General features: G+C 35.6%; 1 protein-coding gene across 1 annotated transcript in view; it reads left to right on the top strand.

The window, feature by feature from the left end:
• The window catches only part of CFAP69 (cilia and flagella associated protein 69), a 66,444-nt gene that overhangs the window by 8,337 nt on the left and 32,651 nt on the right, over window positions 1–25,456 (top strand). Inside the window, exons 2-9 of the mRNA XM_068549995.1 lie at window positions 7,820–7,879; window positions 9,527–9,592; window positions 11,843–11,952; window positions 14,488–14,564; window positions 17,106–17,204; window positions 21,012–21,161; window positions 21,270–21,447; window positions 23,150–23,273. Of these exons, the coding sequence (XP_068406096.1) occupies window positions 7,820–7,879; window positions 9,527–9,592; window positions 11,843–11,952; window positions 14,488–14,564; window positions 17,106–17,204; window positions 21,012–21,161; window positions 21,270–21,447; window positions 23,150–23,273 (864 nt within the window). The remainder of the gene's footprint in view (window positions 1–7,819; window positions 7,880–9,526; window positions 9,593–11,842; window positions 11,953–14,487; window positions 14,565–17,105; window positions 17,205–21,011; window positions 21,162–21,269; window positions 21,448–23,149; window positions 23,274–25,456) is intronic.

The following is a 25,456-nucleotide window of genomic DNA, read 5'->3' as shown; positions in this document are numbered from 1 at the left end:
CAGCACCACTTATTGAAGAGACTGTCTTTTCTCCATTGTATATCCTTGTCTCCTTTGTCATAGATTAGTTGACCATAGGTGCGTGGGTTTATCTCTGGGCTTTCTATCTTGTTCCATTGATCTATGTTTCTGTTTTTGTGCCACTACAATGTTGTCTTGATTACTGTAGCTTTGTAGTATAGTCTGAAGTCAGGGAGTCTGATTCCTCCAGCTCCGCTTTTTTCCCTCAAGAATGCTTTGGCTATTCGGGGTCTTTTGTGTCTCCATACAAATTTTAAGATTATTTGTTCTACTAAAAAATGCCATTGGTAATTTGATAGGGATTCCATTGAATCTGTAGATTGCTTTGGGTAGTATAGTCATTTTCACAATGTTGATTCTTCCAATCCAAGAATGTGGTATATCTCTCCATCTGTTGGTATCATCTTTAATGTCTTTCATCAGTGTCTTATAGTTTTCTGCATACAGGTCTTTTGTCTCCCTAGGTAGGTTTATTACTACGTATTTTATTCTTTTTGTTGCAATGGTAAATGGGAGTGTTTTGTTAATTTCTCTTTCAGATTTTTCATCATTAGTATAGGAATGCAAGAGATTTCTGTGCATTAATTTTGTATCCTGCAACTTTACCAAATTAATTGATTAGCTCTAGTAGTTTTCTGGTGGCATTTTTAGGATTCTCTACGTATAGTATCATGTCATCTGCAAAGAGTGACAGTTTTACTTCTTCTTTTCCAATTTGTATTCCTTTTATTTCTTTTTCTTCTCTGATTGCCATGGATAGGACTTCCAAAACTATGTTGAATAATAGTGGTGAGAGTGGACATCCTTGTCTCGTTCCTGATCTTGGAGGAAATGCTTTCAGTTTTTCACCATTGAGAATGATGTTTGCTGTGGGTTTGTCATATATGGTCTTTATTACGTTGAGGTAGTTTCCTTCTATGCCCACTTTCTGAGAGTTTTTATCGTAAATGGGTGTTGAATTTTGTCCAAAGATTTTTCTGCATCTATTGAGATGATCATATGGTTTTTATTCTTCAATTTGTTAATATGGTGTATCACATTGATTGATTTGCATATATTGAAGAATTCTTGCATCCCTGGGATAAATCCCACTTGATCATGGTGTATGATCCTTTTAATGTGTTGTTGGATTCTGTTTGCTAGTATTTTTTTGAGGATTTTTGCATCTATATTCATCAGTGATATTGGCCTGTAATTTTCTTTTTTTGTAGTATCTTAGTCTGGTGTTGGTATCAGGGTGATGGTGGCCTCATAGAATGAGTTTGGGAGTGCTCCTTCCTCTGCAAGTTTTTGGAAGAGTTTGAGAAGGATGGGTGTTAGCTCTGCTCTAAATGTTTGATAGAATTCACCTGTGAAGCCATCTGGTCCAGGACTTTTGTTTGTTGGAAGATTTTTAATCACAGTTTCAATTTCATTACTTGTGATTGGTCTGTTCATATTTTCTATTTCTTCCTGGTTCAGTCTTGGAATGTTATACCTTTCTAAAAATTTGTCCATTTCTTCCAGGTTGTCCATTTTATTGGCATAGAGTTGCTTGTAGTAGTCTCTTAGGATGCTTTGTATTTCTGCGGTGCCTGTTGTAACTTCTCCTTTTTCATTTCTAATTTTATTGATTTGAGTCCTCTCCCTCTTTTTCTTGATGAGTCTGGCTAATGGTTTATCAACTTTGTTTATCTTCTCAAAGAACCAGCTTTTAGTTTTATTGATCTTTGCTATTGTTTTCTTTGTTTCTATTTCATTTATTTCTGCTCTGATCTTTATGATTTCTTTCCTTCTGCTAACTTTGGGTTTTGTTTGTTCTTCTTTCTCTAGTTCCTTTAGGTGTAAGGTTAGATTGTTTATTTGAGATTTTTCTGTTTCTTGATGTAGGCTTGTATAGCTATAAACTTCCCTCTTAGAACTGCTTTTGCTGCATCCCTTAGGTTTTGGATTGTAGTGTTTTCATTGTCATTTGTCTCTAGGTATTTTTTGATTTCCTGTTTGATTTCTTCAGTGATCTCTTGGTTATTTAGTAACGTATTGTTTAGCCTCCATTGTTTGTGTTGTTTACGTTTTTTTCCCTGTAATTGATTTCTAATCTCATAGCATTGCGGTCAGAAAAGATGCTTGATATGATTTCAATTTTCTTAAATTTACTGAGGCTTGATTTGTGACCCAAGATGTAATCTATCCTGGAGAATGTTCCATGCACACTTGAGAAGAAAGTGTAATCTGCTGTTTTTGGATGGAATGTCCTATAAATATCAATTAAATCTATCTGGTCTATTGTGTCATTTAAAGCTTCTGTTTCCTTATTTATTTTCATTTTGGATGATCCGTCCATTGGTGTAAGTGAGGTGTTAAAGTCCCCCACTATAATTGTGTTACTGTCGATTTCCTCTTTTATAGCTGTTAGCAGTTGCCTTATGTATTGAGGTGCTCCTATGTTGGGTGCATATATATTTATAATTGTTATATCTTCTTCTTGGATTGATCCCTTGATCATTATGTAGTGTCCTTCCTTGTCTCTTGTAACATTCTTTATTTTAAAGTCTATTTTACCTGATATCAGTATAGCTACTCCAGCTTTCTTTTGATTTCCATTTGCATGGAATATCATTTTCCATCCCCTCACTTTCAGTCTGTATGTGTCCCTAGGCCTGAAGTGGGTCTCCTGTAGACAGCATATATATGGGTCTTGTTTTTGTATCCATTCAGCAAGCCTGTGTCTTTTGGTTGGAGCATTTAATCCATTCATGTTTAAGGTAATTATCGATATGTATGTTCATATGACCATTTTCTTAATTGTTTTGGGTTTGTTTTTGTACGTCCTTTTCTTCTCTTGTGTTTCCCACTTAGAGAAGTTCTTAGAGTAATCTTGGGTGTAGGTTTTCCCTTTCATCACTTTAAGTATATCATGCCACTCCCTTCTGGCTTGTAGAGTTTCTGCTGAGAAATCAGCTGTTAACCTTATGGGAGTTCCCTTGTATGTTGTTTGTCATTTTTCCCTTGCTGCTTTCAATAATTTTTCTTTGTCTTTAATTTTTGCCACTTTGATTACTATGTGTCTCGGTGTGTTTCTACTTGGGTTTATCCTGTATGGGACTCTCTGCGCTTCCTGGACTTGGGTGGCTATTTCCTTTCCCATGTTAGGGAAGTTTTCAACTATAATCTCTTCTAATATTTTCTTGGGTCCTTTCTCTCTCTCTTCTCCTTCTGGGACCCCTATAATGCGGATGTTGTTGCATTTAATGTTGTCCCAGACGTCTCTTAGGCTGTCTTCATTTCTTTTCATTCTTTTTTCTTTATTCTGTTCCACAGCAGTGAATTCCACCATTCTGTCTTACAGGTCACTTATCCGTTCTTCTGCCTCAGTTATTCTGCTATTGATTCCTTCTAGTGTAGTTTTCATTTCAGTTATTGTATTGTTCATCTCTGTTTGTTTGTTCTTTAATTCTTGTAGGTCTTTGTTAAACATTTCTTGCATCTTCTTGATCTTTGCCTCCATTCTTTTTCCGAGGTCCTGGATCATCTTCACTATCAGTATTCTGAATTATTTTTCTGGAAGGTTGCCTATCTCCAGTTCATTTAGTTGTTTTTCTGGGGTTTTATCTTGTTCCTTCATCTGGTACATAGCCCTCTGCCTTTTCATCTTGTCTGTCTTTCTGTGAATGCGGGTTTTGTTCCACAGGCTGCAGGATTGTAGTTCTTCTTGCTTCTGGTGTCTGCACTCTGGTGGATGAGGCTATCTAAGAGGCTTGTGCAAGTTTCCTGATGGGAGGGACTGGTGGTGGGTAGAGCTGACTGTTGCTCTGGTGGGCAGAGCTCAGTAAAACTTTAATCCACTTGACTGTTGATGGGTGGGGCTGGGTTCCCTCCCTGTTGGTTGTTTGGCCTGAGGCAACCCAACACTGGAGACTACCTGGGCTCTTTGGTGGGGCTAATGACAGACTCTCAGAGGGCTCACACCAAGGAGTACTTCCCAGAACTTCTGCTGCCAGTGTCCTTGTCCCCATGGTGAGGCACAGCCACCCCCTGCCTCTGCAGGAGACCCTCCAACACTAGCAGGTAGGTCTGGTTCAGTCTGCCCTGTGGTCACTGCTCCTTCCCCTGGGTCCTGATGCGCACACTACTTTGTGTGTGCCCTCCAAGAGTGGAGTCTCTGTTTCCCCCAGTCCTGTTGAAGTCCTGCAATCAATTCCCACTAGCCTTCAAAGTCTGATTCTCTAGGAATTCCTCCTCCCATTGCCGGACCTCCAGGTTGGGAAGCCTGACGTGGGGCTCAGAACCTTCACTCCAGTGGGTGGACTTCTGTGGTATAAGTGTTCTCCAGTCTGTGAGTCACCCACCCAGTAGTTATGGGAGTAAATCCTTTTTGATTGTTAATTTTTAAAGTAAAAATCATATTGAGTAAATAAACTCACTCAGATACTTATCCTGCACACTTAAAGTTAGAACGCTTAACTGAAAATCGTTTTTGAAAGACATTTCTTGAGATCAGAACATGTGAGTTTGTAATTGTGAAAGGAAAGGAAATTTTAGCCCTAAGAGGCAATGGAATAATGATTGTGTAGAAAGGTGACTATGTAGAAATATGGAACGGTATGTATTATAGATTTAAAAATCAGAGTATACAATAGTGTTAACACTAAGTGAAGTTATGTGAGGTATTTATACATGTAAACAAAAACAGAAAATAAAATATAAAATACATATATAAAACAAAATAATAAAAATGTATTTTGATGGTGAGAATAAGATTTTTTTCTCTTTGAATATTTTTTATATCATCATTACATCATCTTTTCAAACAGTTATTTTAAAGTAGAAATAAGTGTGAAAGCAGGAGAGATGTGAAGAAGGAAACAAAAGAGACTGGGATAGCTTAACCCATCTAATAGGAGTAAGCAATATTGATATAACATTTGAATTAAAGAAAACGCCATGCAGCAAAGCATTAATCCCCAAGATAAATATAGCCAAAACTGCATTTAGAATTTGGACATTTCTGTACTATCATAAGTACTTAAACTTTGGATAACACCTTCCATTTCCTTCCCCATTTACCTACAAATAACTTATATATGTTACACCCAGTGTTTGGTGCTGGGGATGCCAGAAAACAAAAGTCTTCCCTCAAAGTAAACTTTGGGATAGGGGATAAGGATGTAAACCATTTTAGAATAAGGTGACGGGAACTGTGATGGCTATACATTCAAGGTGCTATGGGAGTACTCAGGGGGGACATTTGTTGTATCTTTTTTCCTCCCTAGGGGAGGTGACACCTGAAATGTGTTTTGAAGGACCTGGGGAGGTTAACCAAGGAGGCAGATAGCATTGTAACAACATAATGAAAACAGAGGAGGGGGTGAAGGGCATTAGTGGAGAGTCATTGAATGATTTAGATGTGTTGTGTTCAGATTTGAGTTTTATTGTTCTGACCAGAGGGTAGAACCGTAAGGGTGCAAGACTAGTGGCGGGGAGAACAAACAGCAGGAAACCTCCACAACTGAGTGAGAAATGAGAACTGAATAAATCATTAAGTTGGAGTGGGCTGGGGGCTTCCCTGGTGGTGCAGTGGTTGAGAGTCCGCCTGCTAATGCAGCGGACACGGGTTCAAGCCCTGGTCTGGGAGGATCCCACATGCCGCGGAGCGGCTGGACCCGTGGGCCACAGCTGCTGAGCCTGCGCGTCTGGAGCCTGTGCTCTGCAACAGGGGAGGCCGCGATGGTGAGAGGCCCGCGCACCGTGATGAAGAGTGGCCCCCGCTCGCCGCAACTGGAGAAAGCCCTCGCACAGAAACGAAGACCCAACACAGCCAAAAATAAATAAATAAATAAATAAATTTATAAGTTGGAGTGGGCCGGATAGTATAAAACTCTTAGAGGAAAACGTAGGCAGAACACTCTTTGACATAAATCACAGCAAGATCTTTCTCAATCCACCGCCTAGAGTAATGAAAATAAAAAGAACAATAAACAAATGGGACCTAATTAAACTTAAAAGCTTTTGCACAGCAAAGGAAACCATAAACAAACTGAAAAACAACCCTCAGAATGGGAGAAAATATTTGCAAACAAAGCAACTGACAAGGGATTAATCTCCAAAATATACAAACAACACATGCAGCTCAATATCAATAAAACAAACAACCCAATCATAAAGTGGGTGGAAGACCTAAATAGACTTTTCTCCAAAGAATACATACAGATGGCCAAAAAACATATGAAAAGATGCTCAACATCACTAATTATTAGAGAAATGCAAATCAAAACTACAATGAGGTATCACCTCACACCAGTTAGAATGGGCATCATCAAAAAATCTACAAACAATAAATGCTGGAGAGGGTGCAGAGAAAAGGGAACCCTCCTACACTGTTGGTGGGATTGTAAATTGGTACAGCCACTATGGAGGTTCCTTAAAAACGTAAAAATAGAATTACCATATGACCCAGCAATCCCACTCCTGGGCATATATCCGGAGAAAGTCATAATTTGAACGGATGCATGCACCCTGATGTTCACTGCAGCACTATTTACAATAGCCAGGACATGGAAGCAACCTAAATGTCCATTGACAGAGGAATGGATAAAGAAGATGTGGTACATGTATATACAATGGGCTATTACTCAGCCATAAAAGGAATGAAATAATGCCATTTGCAGAGACATGGGTGGACCTAGAGATTGTCATACAGTGTGAAGTAAGTCAGAAAGAGAAAGACAAATATAATATAATATCGCTTATACTGTATGTGGAATCTAGAAAAATGGTGCAGATGAACTTATTTGCAAAGCAGAAATAGAGTTGCAGATGTAGAAAACAAACTTATGGTTACCAAGGGGGGAAGGGGGAGGGTGGGATGAATTGGGAGATTGGGATTGACATATATACATGACTATATATAAAATAAATAACTAATGAGAACCTACTGTATAGCACAGGGAACTCTACTCAGTGCTCTGTGCTGACCTAAATGGGAAGGAAATCTAAAAAAGAGTGGATATATGTATATGTATAACTGATTCACTTTGTTGTACAGCAGAAACTAACACAACATTGTAAAGCAACTATACTCCAATAAAAATTAAAAAAAAAAAAAAGATGGAGTGGGCTCAAGAAATATTTAAGATGTAAACTCTGTAGAACTTGGCAGTTCCAGTTTTCTAATACGGGTGATGTAAGACTGCTGGGAGAGGGGATACCTGGTTCAGGAAGGCGATTGCCTACCTGTAGTTTAGAAGCTAGTCTTATGTATATCTGCGTAGGCAAACTCAGTGTAATGTGTATGCATGAGATATGTAATATGTATGAATGAGATCGTTTTATTTTCCAAAGCATGGAAGTGCTATTATTCCAGATGCTCTCTTGGGCCTTTCGGGACTAAGAAGTTTAAAGACATTAAGATTGTAAGATATGAGGGTGGGAGGTAGATGCAAGAGGGAGGAGATGTGGGGATATATGTATATGTATAGCTGATTCACTTTGTTATACAGCAGAAGCTAACACACCATTGTAAAGCAATTATACTCCAATAAATAAAAATAAAAAATAATAATAATAATAAAGAAAAATAAAATGCAAAAAAAAAAAAGATTGTAAGGTAATACTAGAATTTAAGAGGTTTGGGGGGTTTTTTTTCACTCCAAAATTTGTTTACTCCTGTAAGTCTCATCTGCTTTTCATTATCCCTTACTATCTTTTTGTCATAGATATTTTTAAGTTGCTAAGAGATAATACCATATAAAAATAGTGTGTTTGATGTGATTTCTTGTTTCTCCTGACATAGAATACTATGAGTTGTATGTTTTTTTAGGGTGTTTCCGAGCCTATGGACCTAAATCATGTCATCAAACTCCTCGAAGAGACTGGTAAGGTAAGCTTTGAGAGAATATTTCTCTATTTCACTTAGAAACTGTGATTTCCCTGAATGGTAACATGTATTCCCCTAAATATGTCTCATTTCTCTCCTTTTGTTGAAAACATTTCAAATAGTATATGTCTCATATTGAAGAACTTTTTAAATTTAGTATGAATATATTTAACCTGGTAGGGAGGCTGGGAAAGAACAGATTTGATTACATGGGATGGACAAATCCATGGTGGATATAAACAGAAGAAATCATAAGAGTAAAGAAAGACTAATCTAGCTTCTGTTCATAGCTTATTACCAAGTAGGATATGGGCACAAGGGTAGAAAAAGTGTATCATGATGTAGTACTTAAAAATTTCCTGATAAGAAATCAGGATATGTACATACTCATATCCAGTCATAAGTAATTTATTTTGAGAGAACTCTTATACAGAATGTATAATGTAATGGAAATAAAGATACAAGACTCAAAATTGAGAGTTTAGGCATTGGGAGAAAGGATAATAAATGCATATGCATACATGTTTATATGACGCTCTCCTGATGTTACCCAAGAATTGACTGAATGCCTAAAAAGCCAGTATACACTATAAAATTACTACAGGATGAAGAGTGCATACTTTCAGTAAGTGGGAAATGGGCTGACCATGGTATCGCAGATCAAAACAATGTCCTGTGATTAGCAGGTGCAAAAATTTAGTCATTGTTTTAACATTTTTTAGTCTCTACATTTTTACATAGAAAGAAGAAAAAAACACATTAAGAATAATGACTTTGTAAGAATAATTTATCTTTTGTTGGCTATGATTATTGTGAGTTATTTTTAATTGTGAATATATCTGCAGTTTTTAAAAAAGGAAACCCAACTACGTAGAGCTCCTACTAGCTGTTAAATAAGGGTAGGCAAAATATGTATGTATGTGTGTGTGTGTATATGTATATATATGTGTTCATACATATATATATATATACACAGATATATATATATATATATATATGTGCCACAGTTTCTCACAAACAATTTAAGAAGGTTAAAAGGACAGAAGTGATTCAGTTATGAAAATACATCAGTATACAGAGTTTTGCTTTGCTTTGTTTTGTTTTGTTTTAATTGGCTGAAGATGTTTAGTTTGAGCCATTACGTTGGGTATATTTTAGAGGTTAAAAATACAATTTCTGGAGTCAGATTGTCAAATTTGACTTCTTACATCACCATTTATTAGCTGTGTGATTTGGGGTAATTACGTAGTGTTTCAGCTTGAGTTTCCTGTTCCAAAAAAGAAGGATAGTAAAAGTACCTCCTAATAGGGTTATTTTGAAGATTAATGAAATGATATGTATATAGCTTGCCTAAATGGTACATGGCATAGAAAAATGCTCAACATACTTCAGTATTGTTAATATTATTTCTGGAAACAATTACTGCTTTTATATTAACCTAGTTTTGATTTGCAATTTCTTATTCAAATATAAATGGTAGTTTATTTTTACCTTCACTGTTTTATGAAACATTTTTAATGCTTACATTATAATATAGTAATTTAAGAGTTACTTGATAACATGTCTACTTTCTTTTTACACTAAGGAAAATTTAAAAAATCTCAACAGAATTAATAACACAAAAGAACTAAAATAGATAATTTGTTTTAGGATGATTTAGAAGAAAAACAACTTATATCTGTCAAGAAAATGGTGCAGTGTTATCAGAATGGACTTGTATCCTTTACTTATATGTGTATGTTTGTTTTGTTTATTCTGAAATGGGAGAATTTTTATTAGAAAATGCATTAGCTTCCTGTTGTTGCTGTAACAAATTACCACAAACTTAGTGCCTTAAAACCACATAAATTTTTTGTTTTACAGTCCTGGAGGTCTCACTGGGCTAAAGGCAAGGTGTTGGCAGGGCTGGTTCTTTCTGAAGGCTCTAGGGGAGAATCCATTTCCTTGTCTTGCCAGCTTCTAGAGGCAGCCTGCATTCCTAAGCTTCCTGGGCCCTTCCTTGAAGTAGCATCACTCTCACCTCTACTTCTGTCATCATATCTCCTTTTCTGACCCTCTCCTGCCTCTCCTTTCCTTATAAGGACCCTGTAATTACATTGGGCCTACTTGTATAACCTCGGATAACTTTCCCATGTCGAGGCTTTTAACTTAATCACATCTGAAAAGTCCCTTTGCCATGTAAGGAAGGTAACAGTCACAAGTTCTAGGGATTAGGACAGGCCATTATTCTGTTTACCACAGAAAATATCTAACATTTTGTGCTTTTTACAAAATTATATTTTTATCGGAGAATATAAATTTGAAGAAACAGTATAATGCAATATTAACTGTGCAGATAGTGTCAGTTTCTATAGACTCAGAGGGACAGTTTTTGTAGTTAGCAGGGCCAAGTCAAAGTCTTGTTTCTACCAATTTACTTGAGTATTTGCACTGTTGATAAGCTTCTTAACTTTCCCACCCTTATAAAATAGGGATAACAGCCCGTCATGAGGTCACTAGGAAGACTAGATGAGATAATGTATGAGCAAGTTCTTGATAATCTGTAAAACATTCTATAAATATGTTATCCCCAATGAAGATACCACCCTGATAAGAATATGTAGAAACCAGCGTTTCTCAAAACTATCTGTGATTAAGAACCAGTTTGCTGTTGGGGGTTGTTTCTGTTTTTTATCCTTTGCATATATATGCTATTGTAAAATGCAATGAAATTGTCACAGGAAACTCACTTTCTGCAGTTATTTTTCCACAGACAGGTAACATACAATTCCAGAACTGGCATGGTCCACAGACCACACTTAACAGTAGTATTGATCTAACTAATCTCTAACAGTTGTCCAGTCTGGTGCCAAGAAGACAGCAGTCTCTAATATTAGCTTGTTCCAAGATTTCAAAACGTCTTAAGCCTCCGATTCAGGGAAGTGTGCCTTATAATTTTATCTCTTGTCTCACCTTATTTTAGCCTTGTTTTATATGGATTTGTTCAGTCAGTTACCTGAGGGCTTGTCGATATCAAGCATTGTTTACTGGTAGCCAAGAAAGTCTACTAGCAAGAGATTTCTTATCTTAACCCAATAACTCAACACCTCCATTATTTTTTCTTCTTCAGGCTAGAGAGTTGGTGGCAAATGACTGTTTCTGAATGCCTTTAGTAGGCTGGGTTTAGAGGTTATAACCACATAAGCAAAGATAAGTTAGAGAGGTATCTTGGTCATTTCTCTAAGAAGTTAACAGAGGTTTGTATTTCTAATACATCCAGCTCTCCTATCGTTTTCTAAGGAGCTCCTAGAGACTAGAAGTGATCAGATTCAATCAAGAAGTGCAAGTCACAGCTACCATGTCCCCTTAACTGTATTAAAAAACAAAACAAAACAAAAAGTGTGAAATTTGTTTATGTACCAATTGGGTTTTTTAAATAGGTAAAATAAAAGGTGCTTTTACCTGAAGATCTAGAGAGGGTACATTTTGCTTTCATAATGCTTAAATAAAATTTTCAATCAATTTAAACCTTAAAAACAAGACCACACACCTGAGTAATGTTAATAAAATAACGCAGAAAAGTAAGGTAGGTTTGGGTTGCTTATTCCCGAGCAGTATATGTTTTGTATATGGGTGGAGATGAAGGATATAATTGAGCCATTAAGTTAGTTGTTTTTTCAAAGTGTTATTACTCATTGCCAATAATAAGTTATTGTTCAACTGAATATGTGGTGTAGTAGTTGGTAATCAAATTCTAAAGATGTGAGAAGAGAAAAAATATTTTGAATAAGCGGTTACTGAGACAAAAATTAAATAATATTCCTTAAAAAAACATGGTTCTGTTTTCCTCTTTAGATTTCAAAATTGGTATAATTAAACCACATTTAACAAAATAGATGGAATTCTACAGACTTTTCTTGACAGAAGTGCTGTAAAGAATATTTTAATAAAAATCTTAATTTTATTTCTTAACTAAAAATATTAAAGCCCCTACGGGATTTAGCACAGATATTTAAAATTCTGAATCTGTGTACAGGAAAAATTAAAAAACAGCCCCATTTTCTAGAACCTGCATATAATATCCTAAAATTATGTGGGTAAGTTTTTTTTTAACTTTGTTTTATATTAGCATGCAGTATTTTCTGTTCTATTTTGTCTTACAAAAATATTATGCATTATGGTATAGCAAAATGATACAGAACTCAGGACACTTCACTTGATCACTTGATTTCAGCAGCTGGTATCTCAAAGGTAGTACATTTTATTGTAGTCTGAGATTGCTGACCACAAGAGATTAAACTGTAAGTATATTCAAATGTTTTCTCATAATAAATTGCTCTCAAGTGAATGATAAATGTGAGATGAAACAAAGAAATAATATTTTTAGAGAATCCTTGAGAAAATTTATGGACAATACTTAATAGTTTCTGCCTAGTTTTTTTTCTATCTCTCTAAGAAATTTGACTCTCAAAGACATGAGAGTCAAAATGTTTTATTTGATCTTCCAAATTTGAATAAAGAATGATTTATCGCCAAATTATTTTTGGCATATTTTTTTCAAAATGTGAATTAGAGATCAGAATTATAAAATTTATATATTCCATCCTCTGTACTATTTTTTCTTCAACCATTTGGGGAAACTAGCCACATAGTGGCTAATCAAGATGTATATTAAAATATATGTTTTTGGTTTTCAATATAATATGGTAGAGGAAATTTCTTAAACAAGGAATAAACTTTTCCGACAATTTAACCTTCTAAACCTTTCTACCAATTTACTTTTTAAATAGTGAGTTTCTTTTAATATATAAATAATAGTGTTAGTAGGACTATGTATACGTGGTAGGTTTATCTCTCACTTTTAGATTTAGTAGCAATAATATTTGCAATTTTGTAACTAACTACATTTAAGATTTTGATATCTGAACAGATGTTCAAAAAAAATTTATTGAATGCCCTTACCACACCTTACTTTTTAATAGAAACCATGAAAAATAAAGAAATAAATTATTGCTCTGATGCTCTCAAGGAACTGTAATGTACTAACTGGAAATTATTGTTATATTGATGTGAGATAATATTATGTAAAACACTTTCAGATTTTGAGGCTATGCAAGTCTTAGAACACCAGATTTGCAAGCATTACTTTCAACATCAGCACTCCTACAGAGCTCCACCAAGAATTGTTTCTCTATGAAAGCTGTGACTGAATGTTTCATTGCATAATGAGAAATCTTTTGAAATGCACTCTTCACTTTCCTTCATATTTCATAATTATTCACATCATTTTTATTTTTTTAACTTTCCTAATTTCTACTTTCATCATGCATTTTTCCACACCACACCCTCACTTGATTCTCTTTTCAGGACATTTTTGGGAGATAAAAACATTGAAAATTAAAAAATAAAATCAAACCCTTCTGTTTTGGCTTCTAAGTAATATGTTTCTCTCAGTGCATCAGAAGTATAATGCTTATTTTTTTTCATAACCTTTTTGGTGGAAAACTCTTCTGATGCTTTATCTTTTAGGCTGTTTCCTTTGGTAAAAAAGGAAAACATTTGAGGACAAGAACAATTCATTTTATAGTTCTTCACTTTAGAGATTCAACAATGAGCTGGATATCAAGTAATTAAGTTATTTATTTCAAATGAAAAATTCTAACAAACACCAGAAATGAACCTCTATGGCATTTATAAAATATTACTTTTCATAACTTGCCTTTGAAATATTTTTTAATTCCAGTTGACCTATATACATCCACATGTGATAGTTCCAAGTGCTGTTTTCCAACTACTTGGTTAATTTTTCTTGAAAAACATGAATTTAAAGTCCTATATATAAGATATATTAAATATCTTTAAATAGGATACGAAGTTCAAATTTTGAACTCCTGAAATGCTGAAATAGTTTATATTTTTTGTTTAGGAAGTGACTTTTCTCTCTCCTCTGACACTTAGACTAATGACCTAGGTTCAAGTGCCCTATCTTTTATGACTTGTGAATAAATTATTTTCAAATAACTTTGGTTATATTAGCTGTGAAATGTAATTCTAATATAATTAATATTTGTTAAATTCTTTAGTGTCTCAAAAAGTATATTTGTTATTTCGTGGATGGTAACTGATCCAATTAATAAGGAAAAAGTCACTAACCTTTAAGAACAAATACACCATTGATCTATTAACTGGAGTTTCAAAAACTTCAGAAAAAGCCCTTGAACAGCCTTTAAGTTATAGGTGAGACTAGATCTGTGATTTGTATCAGATTTTCCAATGTCTTCCTAATTTTAATAGTACAGGTATAATCTAGTATTATTTTGCCCTCAGAGAGAAAGAAGATTCTTAAGTTTTTTATTTATGTAGTGTTGCAAGACGGCTTTCTTAACCCTTGCCTTGTATGTCCATCTCTCTTCATTTTTATAAACCTATTTTATTTTGTTTTGTTTTATTTTGGTCAACTGGTTAGAAACACAGAAATATTTTTGGTAGTTGTTAATTCTCCAGGGCTAAAGAAACAGGATATTTATCCTCATTTTAATCTTTAGAAAAGAAATTTTCCTCTACTTTGCAAATGATGCTTCAATTAAGGACTTCATTAAACGTAACTCATATATTCTTCATTCTTATTGAAGCTTGCCATTTTTGAAAAAGAAAGTATCGGATGAAATAACATATGCTGAAGATACTGCTAATTCAATTGCACTTCTGGGTGAGTTGAGATGATAGGCCCTACTGACAAGAAGGAAATATCTCTTGCACAAAGTTTCACTAAGGATACTTCTCCAAATCTAGGCTCTTTTCTTGTTGGGAATTAATCACAGTGTGCTTGGTGACATTTTTTGTATTATCTTCTACTCAGGTGTTTCATGATACCAACAGGATTTTTTGTTCCTTAATTTTAAGGACTGGCAGATACTTCTTTGCACTTATTTGTCTTGATGTTATATATTTAGTTTGATGAAATGTTTGGTAACATTTTTTTTTGTAAATCAGAAGTATGTGTTCCTCTCTTTCAGTAATCACAAAAATATTTTCATCTTTGAACTCTAATCATTGCTTGAACCTAACTGATTGCTAGAATTGTTAGCAATTCTAACAATTTAGCAAGGGCCAAATTGTTCATTAAATAATTTAAAGTCTTAAATAAAATCATAAAATGGTGGGATATTGGGAGCTTTAGTATAATATACATAACGATGCCTGTGTTTTTGTATACAAAAATATGAAAAATATTATAAGCAGTTTTCATATTTGGGTTATTGCTCAGTTTTCTAGAGAAAGAAAATAATAATTTTTTAGAAATGAGATCAAACACTATAGCTCCTTGAATCAGCCCCTGAGACATAACAGCATGTTCCCAAAACAAATCCCACATTAAATTTATGCTTATTAATTTAGGTCTTTGTACAGGAGAAATAAAAGATACACAAATGGTCTAAAAAATTAAAAATAAATATTTACTGAATAGTTATGTTCCCAGCATTATACTCCATACTGAAAGATGATAGAAACTAATATAAGTAAAAGGCATTTAAAATTTTTAACATAGACACTAACACTTTTATGTCTAAATAAATTTCATAATCTTCAACTGTAGATACTTTGGGAGGAATTATTATGGCCTAAAGTGGGTGAAGGTGTCAAGGAAATTAGAATAAACATGGGGAGTTAAGTAAGATGACCTTAAGGAGCAGGCAGACTAGAAACTAATGGGAAACTTTAATTCTGTGAATCTCTCATCAATGGAAATTTACAGTGAGAAGCCAACCTAGAAGAGGATATGGTAGTATTAACAGATAAAAAGTGTAGGTTTGATTGATAACATTTAAAAAATCTCTGTTGCCCTTATTATTTTTAAATATGCATTTGTATAATAAATACATGGTGCTTTTTTTTACTGTGTCAGTCTACTCTTTGCTGAATGCCTGCCTACAGAACATATTACTGTCTCATTTGAGGGCAGTATGAACTCTTAGCTTAAAATGAACTCCTTTCACTGCTTACTTAACGTAAGTACTGCTGCTCTGTCCCTCATTTTTTTAATTGCTGGAACCATGAGTTTAAACTAAAATAATTGTTTGTAGTACAAAGTTTTGAACAAAGGCTATTCATTTTTACTAACTTCCAGTTTCTACTATGTACTAGTAAATTATATTACTTTTTCTTCTAAATGATAGATATTTCCGACTTAAGAGCAGGATTCTGGAAACATATGAAGGAAGAAGTTGGTACTCTGCCCTGAGATTATAAAACAGGAAACTATGAGAGATGATCTAAACCTACAGGAACTAAAAGGGTGGTGAAGCAGACGAGAAACCTTAGAATTTCCCATAAACTTGAATGTTTGGATAGTTTTGTTGGAAAAGTTTAGTTGTTCCTGTTGCCTAATTTTTTTCAAAACATAGTGAGTTTTCAACTTCAAAGGACGGGTCCAAAAAAATTAAGAGAATAATCTTGAACCTATCTTTTTTTTTAAGTGCTAGCTTTTGCTGATAGATTCTTCTCAAGCTAGGGTGAGTCTTTCCTACGTGCTCCCTCCTTCTGTCTGCTTGTTTCCCCACCCACTGGCTACCCTCAGAGATGAACATTATGCAAAGCCTAATGCAAAACACAAGTCTTCAAGGAACACCTAATTATCTCTTTCCCTCAGAGAATCCAAGCAGATCTGCTTCAGTCCTGAAGCTGATAGTCCTGACTCAGGCAAAGACTGCCTAGAAACTCACTGTCTTCCAGTCTGTCAATAAACTGAGGGAGCAAAGCTCACTTGAAACTTCTCTAAGCAAAGGATGCATTATTAGGGGCAACAGATTACTGACTCTCTAGTTAGGGAGGAAAACTCTCAGCCCTTTTCTCATACTAACACATTTAATTCTCACAGCAGTCTTTAACGTGGTAACTATTATACCATTTTATAGATGAGAAAACTAAGACACAAGTTTATACAGGTAGTAAGTGGCAGAGCCAGGATTTACTCTTAGACAATTTAGTTCTAGCATTTATGCTGCTAATTACCATTCTTTTCTTCCTGGGAAGGAGAGACTGAGTTGATTGAGGGGCCAAGTGTTACAAGGATAGATATTCAGGGTGTTTTGTGCATGCGTGTGCACGCACGTGTGTGTGTGTATAAAATTACATGATCCAGTTTGAATCTCTGATGATATTTTTAATCATGTTACTAACACTGTATGCTTAAAACTGCAAATAAACTTATGGCACTGTTATTGAATAGCATTCGTTTATCTTCTGGCAGGTGACTTAATGATAATACCAAGTTCTGAATTGAGGATACAAATTTGTAAGTGTATTATTGACTTTTATCATGCAGAACCACCAAAGAAGCATATTACAGGTAAAGTTTTCAATAGTCTTTCAGTAATAACTTATGTCTTTATAAAACAGAACAGTCTTTCTCATTTCTCTTTGAACTTGGAAAGACAGAGTGGGATCATAAATGCGACACATCGGGCTTCCCTGGTGACACAGTGGTTAAGAATCCACCTGCCAATACAGGGGACATGGGTTCGAGCCCTGATCTGGGAAGATCCCAGATCTAGGCCACAACTACTGAGTCTGCGCTCTAGAGCCCGCAAGCCACAACTACTGAAGCCCACGCGCCTAGAGCCCATGCTCTGCAACAAGAGAAGCCACCACAATGAGAAGCCCACGCACTGCAACGAAGAGTAGCCCCCGCTTGCCACAACTAGAGAAAGCCCACACGCAGCAATGAAGACCCAACTCAGCCAAAAATAAAAAATTAATTAATTAATTAATTAAATTTTAAAAAATAAATAAATGCAACACATCAAAACAGTTCTTTTGGTAGTCTCAAACTCTTCAGTCATTTTAAACAAAAGAATTTATGTATTTTTTTCAACTTTAGATTTTTATTCTGATGCTAAATATAACAGAATTTTTAAAGTCATACCCAAGTTAGTTTAATTATAATTACTACTATTAATGTTATTTAATACTGTTGATAATATTATTTATTATTTTCTAACATTTATAATTATTCATAATATCTGTCCCACCCAACTAGATGTTAAATTCCTAATGCTAATAACATTCTCTACCATGTTTGGAAAAAGAGTTCTGCATGTTATAGCTAAGGGATCATAATATATAACGATAAAATGAGTCACACTGAAATGGGTGGTATCAAGATAGAGGGCACTTGCAATGTAGAGGATATAATATTACTTAGGACATACTTCCTACCTTCATAATTTCTGTAATTCATAATCAATCTAGGAAAGGAGAGAAGATATAAAATACAGTTTTAAGTTATATGTTCCTCTAGATAGGTGGCAATAAGACTGGCAGAAAAGAAAGCTAACTTATGAATAGGGAAAAATGGAGGACATCTGAAGTAGAGAAATAAGTAAAGAAATTATTAACTGTCAGATTTGAGCTATTGATGAGATAAACAGGAGGAAGTGTTTGGTAGATAGTAGACATTGGATACTAAAAGCAGAGACCAGAAATACAGGTTTGGAATTCACCCAGAGATGAAAATTGAAACCATCAGGGTGCTTGAGTTTTCTAGGAGATAAAGCATGTAAGTAGCAAGGGACCAAGAACAGCAACATGGAGAATGCCCATATTGAGATCTAGGGAAAAACAAAACAAAACAAAAAACAATCCAAAGAAACTGGCAATGAAGGAATGTTCAGAGAGGAGGAGGAAAAGCTAAAGACTGCCATGTCTTGTGTGCCAGTGAATGAAATGTTTGATGAAGGAAGTAGTGGTCTCAGTGTCAAATACTGTAGAGGCTTCTGTAATTGAGGAATGAAAACGCCAACTGATGTGATATCTGAAAAGTTGTAGTTCATTTTTGGCAGATCTATTGACATAAAGTGGTCAGGGCAGATACAGGACTAAAGAATGAGAAGATTGTGAGAAGAGGCAGTGAATGCAGACTTATATATTAAAATCAGATGGAGAAGAAAAAGGAGGAAGATGGAGAACAATTCAACTGGTAGCAAAGTCAAAGAAGATATTTGGTTTTGTTATTATTTATAATTTTTAGGATAGGGAAAAATGAAGTTTTCCCCTATAGGCAGAGGAATAAGAAGCTAGTACATGGGAAATTGGAGGGTGAAATTCCCAAAGAAGGCATGAGAGGATGGAATTAAGAGCACAAGCTTAGGGTTAACCTAGGCAATATATACACAGTCTTTTTAAGATAGAAAGAAAGGGAGACAAATGATGTATAAGATATGACAGAAGAGTCAAGGCGCAGAGAAGTGAGGTTGCTCTTAATTTGACCAGGCTCTGAAAATTGGGAATCTTAGGCAATGCTCTCACTAGCTGTCACACAGTTGGTTTCAGGTGATGGGCATGGCTGGATAGCTGGGACCACAGCTGAAAAGTCCTCAGTAGAGCAATTGTAAGAGACACAGCCCCGGAGACAGGAATCAGGTCCATGGGCCTTAATATTACTATATCCTTCTGTAGAAATGTAAACTCAATATATAAAGATACAGTAAGTATAAAGTACATTTTGGTTGGTCCTTGCATATGACAGGCTATTATGCAAATAAAGTCATGATTTGGGAAAATATAGAATGAGGAAAGGCTTACAATAAAATCTTCAGTGGCTGCAGTTGAATGTAAAATTCTGCATATAGTATATTGTTAAAGTTATATGCATACATTAAAAATATCAGTAAGAAATATGCCAGATCTACAATAATCTGTAACATATTAGCTGCTTAATAGATATCTATTGATCAAAAAAAAAAAAAAGAAATATACCAGAATGTTAAGGTTGTTCTCTCTGGATGGTGAAATTATGCAACTTGTGGTTTTCTCTTTATATTTTTTAAATGCCTAAAGTGAGTAGCTAGGGCCTTACCATAGAGAACCCATCACAGGAATGGACAGGGCCTTGTCCAGGGCTAAAGATCAAATTCAGGGGGCTTCCCTGGTGGCGCAGTGGTTGAGAATCTGCCTGCTAATGCAGGGGACGCGGGTTCGAGCCCTGGTCTGGGAAGATCCCACATGCCGCGGAGCAACTGGGCCCGTGAGCCACGGCTGCTGAGCCTGCGCGTCTGGAGCCTGTGCCCCCGCAGCGGGAGGGGCCGCGATAGTGAGAGGCCCGCGCACCGCGATGAAGAGTGGGCCCCGCACCACGATGAAAGGGTGGCCCCCGCTTGCCGCAACTAGAGAAAGCCCTCGCACGAAACGAAGACCCAACACAGCTAAAAATAAATAAATAAAGTAGCTATTAATTTAAAAAAAAAAAAAAAGATCAAATTCAGAAAGACAAGACAAACTGACAGACATCTCAGAACTATGGCAAAGTTAAAGAATCTAGTTGGTCTCAAAAGTCAAGAAGTCAGGGAGGTAGATAAGTATATCACTAAGAAAGAAAATAGCTGTGTCTCACGTGAGCAGGTACCTTCTGCTGTGTATTTAATCTCTCTAGTTGAGTGTAGTTGGTCAGGTACCTGTGCAGCTGTATTAAAGGAGAGGTGGTGTTTCTCATAGGCGCTACAGCAGAAGGAAATTATTATAAGACATGTCGCCAAGAATCAAACTTCCCTAAAATACCATTATATTCACTAGCATTTATCAGAACAGCATTATATTTTCACCTCTTATTTCATCACCAAATTACATAATTATGGTCCCTTGAAAGCACTAAAGTAATGTATTGAGTTGAATAGTGAAAACATTTAGTATTTGTAATCATGCCATTTTCCTTTATGGAAAGGTATATCTAGAGAAAAGAAATATTGTTCTTTTTTAGAATTTAAAATATGCCTCCAACTCTGCGGTCCTATTTCAAATGCTACACCAGGGATCAGCAAACTGTGGACCCCAGGCCAAAACTGGCCCTCTGTAAATAAAGTTTTATTGGAACACTGCCATGCCCACTTATTTTTGTATGGTTTATGCCTGCTTTCATGCTATGGTAGCAGAGTTGAGTATTTGAGAGAGAAATCTTATAACCTGCAAAGCCTAAAATACTGATACCTGGCCTTTTATAGAAGTTTGCCAATCCCTGTGCTATACCATTTTAACATGCCATACACTTTTTTAAAGTTTTTGTTGTTGCTGTTGTTTAACGATAAATTACTCATTCTTTTGTTTAATGTAGATGATTACTATGTGAAAAAATTGTACATTTTTATTCACTAATTGTTGTTAGGTTACCAGCAGGCTAGTTCATCATATAAGATTAAAATGGCTGAAGTTGGAGGATTGGCAAAAACAATGGTCCAGTCATTGGCGTTGCTTGAAAATCAACTTGTTGAGAAACTTTGGGTACTTAAAGCTCTACAGCATCTCTCAGCTTCTGGTTTGTATATTATTGTACATATTTGAACACTTCATTCTCAACTATTTTTGTTTTTATCTAATAATGTCAAGACTGTACAGCATAAATAATTTTAAAATTTGTTTTCAGAAGTTAATTGTACTTTAATGGTGAAAGCACAAGCAGCCAGTGGAATCTGTGCTCACCTCAATGACCCAGATCCCTCTGGACAGCTTCTATTTCGTTCATCCGAAATACTTTGGAACTTATTGGAAAAATCTTCAAAAGAAGAAATCATACAACAGCTTAGTAACTTGGAATGTTTGCTGTAAGTTTATGTGGTTAGATAGGAACTTTTAACCTTAAAACGATAGCCAGTGACATAACTAAAATTTTTTTTTTAATTTGTGTTCAGTTAGGCTTCTGATTCATGTAATGGCTATGTTTCAGGACATTTTTTTGTACCATGGTATAAATGCATCTGCACAATAACAAGTCTATTTTTTTTTCTATGTGGAAGGCTTTTAAAGTAGCTTGTTAACAAAACTAAATTATGTCCTTGAGCATGTATAAAGTAAAATTAGATATTTAAAAGAACTATTTCATTTGTTCATTCAGTAAACCTATTTTTGAGTACTTACTGTCTTCCAGATACTACAGTAAGCATTAGCAATAAAATGAGTGAGCCATTAAGTTACTTATTCATATATTCATCAAATAATTATTGTCTGCTCTGTGCCAAGTTCAGTACTAGGCTGTGGAAATACAACTGAAAACAATACAGAAATGGTCTCTGCTTTCATGGCACTTGCATTATGTTAAGAGAGAGAGACAAGTGTATAGGCAACTAAAAGAGCACATACTAAATGTTATGAAAGAGATTACTGCAAGGTCCTTCACGTTCTCCCGAAGATGATGGATCAGCACAGTTTTGTTTGCAAGCGACTGAACCCCCAACCCGACTGATTTAAACCGAATAGGAAATTTTATGGGCTCATGTAACTACAAAGTCAAGGATAAAACTGGTTTAATGTGCAGCTGTATTCAAGGCTCAGCAAATATCAGGACTTGGGCCCTCTTCATCCCTCTGCACTATTTTCCACTGTGTTGGCTTTAGTCTCAAGATCCATATGGTAAGACCTACGAAGTCTAGCTTCACATAATCACAACCCCAAACCAAGCAGAAGATAAGACTTGCTATTCCAAAAGCTCAAAGAAAATTCTTCTAATTGAGTCCCTGTTGACCCTTAGTGGTCTGGTGTTGGCCATATGCCCATTTCAGAGTGAGTTACAGTGACAGAAAGAAGGAATGCTCTAACTCGCTTCCTTTTAGTTGAAGGCAGCTTCACAAGACCAAAAGTGGGTAAAGAGTGAATGCCTAAATAAAAATAAGGGCACTATTATCACAAGAAGGGCAAGTGGCTCCTAGAAGATAAAGCAACAAATGCCCATTGTACAGGGAACCTGACCCAGACTTGGAGAGTTAATCAGCACTTCCTAATAAACCCTAATCTGGTATCTGAATGATAAATGTGACTTAGCAACACAAGAGTTCTGCATGCAGAGAGCATCCTAGACAGGGGAACAGAAGTGAAAGAAGAATTTAGCAAAATCAAAAAATTGAAAGAAATTCAATATAGTGAGAGCAAAAAGTACAGGGTGGAATAGTGAGAGATGAAGCTAACAACGTTAGCAGGGACTGTAACATGAAAGGCCTGATAAGCCTTGGTAGGGAGGTAGGGCTTTATCCTAAGAACAAAGAAAAGCCTTTAAGTATCAGTAATTTTAAAAAGGAAAATGACGTGATTGAATCTTTATTTTAGAGCAGTCACTTTGACCACCATGTATAGATTGGACCGAGGGATTCTTATCTGGTCCCTCAGTGAACTAGAGGCAGATTTGTAAAGATAGAAAAGATTAGAAATATTTTGAAATGAGTAGTAAAATGTAAAAAGGGAGATTTTGTTGGTAGACACTTAGGTGGTATTTCCATAGAAATATGGCTTTAAAGATATGATTTCACTTTTTAGGACTTTGAAGAAAGTATTTAAAAATCTGTTTACAAGAGGTCTTAGTCATTATGATCGTCAGCTTAGAAATGACATATTAGTGATCACAACAATTATATCTCAAAATCCTGGAGCACCAATGATTGTAAGTATGAATCAAATTGCATTTTAATTCTAATTGTGGAAGTGGTGGGTGTAGGGGGAGGAGGGAGTCCTGAACTGTGTTGTAACATTTATGTACTTTGTTGTAATGCCAAGTTATATTGTAATGTCATTAGGGTCACCAGTATACTTGCACTCTGCCAGTTCTTCTTTGCATCCCTTTGGAAGGTTGAGATCCTCCTCATGTATTATAATTTACTCACAAATATAATTTACTCATCTGGGCATAAGACCTAAATAGACATTTCTCTAAAGAAGACAAACAAACGGCCAATAGGCACATGAAAACATCCTCCTCATTGCTAATTATTAGAGAAATGCAAATCAAAACTACAATGAGGTACCACCTTACACTGGTCAGAATGGCCATCATTAAAAAGTCTACAGAAAACAGGGACTTCCCTGGTGGTCCAGTGGGTAAGGCTCTGTGCTTCCAGTACAGGGGGCCCAGGTTCAATTCCTGGTCGGGGGTCAGGGAACTAGATCCTGCATGCATGCCATGATGAAGAGTTCGCATGCCGCAACTAAGAGGTCTGCATGTCACAACTAAAAAGATCCCGCATGCCGCAACTAAAGATCCAGCATGCCCCAGTGAAGATCCCATGTGCTGCAACTAAGACCTGGCGCAGCCAAATAAATAAATATTAAAAAAAAAAGTCTACAAAAAACAAATGCTGGAGGGGGTGTAGAGAAAAGGGAACCCTCCTACACTGTTGGTGGGAATGTAAATTGGTGCAGCCACTATGGAAAACAGTATGGAGATTCCATAAAAAACTGAAAATAGAGTTGCCATATGCTCCAGCAATCCCACTTCTGGGCACATATAAGACGAAGCTATAATTTGAAAAGATACATGCACCCCTGTGTTCATAGCAGCACTATTTACAATAGCCACTATTTACAATGACAGATGAATGGATAAAGAAGATGTGGTACAGATATACAATGGAATACTACTCAGCCATAAAAAAGAATGAAATAATGCCATTTGCAGCAACATGGATGGACCTAGAGATTATCATACTAAGTCACACAGAGAAAGACAAATACCATATGATATCACTTATATGTAGAATCTGAAAACGACACAAATGAACATATCTATGAAACAGAAACAGACTCACAGATATAGAGAACAGACTTGTGGTTGCCAAGGGGGAGGGGTGGGGGAGGGAAGGATTGGGAGTTTGGGATTAGCAGATGCAAACTATTATATATAGGATGGATAAACAACAAGGTCCTACTGTATAGCACAGGGAACTATATTCAATATCTTGTGATAAACCATAATGGAAAAGAACATGAAAAAGAATATATGTATAACTGAATCACTTTGCTGTACAGCAGAAATTAACACAACATTGTAAATCAACTAGACTTCAATAAAATTTAAAAAAAAAACAAACAAGTCATGGAATTTATACTGTACAAATGGGGAAAACGTCCTACATAGCTTCGTAGTCAAGGTTGCAATGTGTAGGTGGGCCTATGTTTCTGTGGAAGCCCCTGGTCAGTCAATAAATTCTCATCAGCATCTTTGCAAACATTCAGGTGAATTCCATGAATGTGAGTCAATAGGAATAACATCTTCACATTTTAAAGAAACCATATGGATCTTAAAGTAGTAGGAATATAGAGTTGCAAGCTCAAAAGCCCAAGGTTTGTCCCTATAAATTCTCCCTAATGTACGAAGTCCAACTAGGATATCTCTGTCAGGAATGAGTTCCCTCATGCTGAAATGTTTTCTGGTCATTCTTCAGGGCTTTTCATGTTAAGTAGGAATTGTTTGTTGTCTCTTGACCAAACCTTTGACATATTTGAGAGTGGTTGGGGTCAGGGTGGGGAGCCAGGGGGTGTTTAAGAAGAAAAGCTGTTGAAAATAACTATTATCTTCCCTTCTTTCATCCCTTGAAGGTATAGATAATGAATTACATAAGTAACTTTTAGCAGTACGTTTTGGGTTCTTACCAAATTTTAAACAGTATCTTGTAAAATATTCATAGAATAATGTAATATATTTCTAAGAACCTACAGAAGTAAGTTTAATATTAAATAAATTACAAGTTTATCTGGCTATATGCTTTTATTTTCTTGCTTTCATCCCTTATTATTAGTGCTTTATGAACTCAAATGAATGACAAGGAGAGTCTGATAAAAAATACCTAC

The sequence above is a fragment of the Eschrichtius robustus genome, chromosome 8 (genome assembly GCF_028021215.1).
Source record: "Eschrichtius robustus isolate mEscRob2 chromosome 8, mEscRob2.pri, whole genome shotgun sequence".
Classification (NCBI taxonomy): Eukaryota; Metazoa; Chordata; class Mammalia; order Artiodactyla; family Eschrichtiidae; genus Eschrichtius; species Eschrichtius robustus.
The sequence above is the reverse complement of the archived record's forward strand: the minus strand, read 5'-3'. Positions and strand labels throughout refer to the sequence as shown.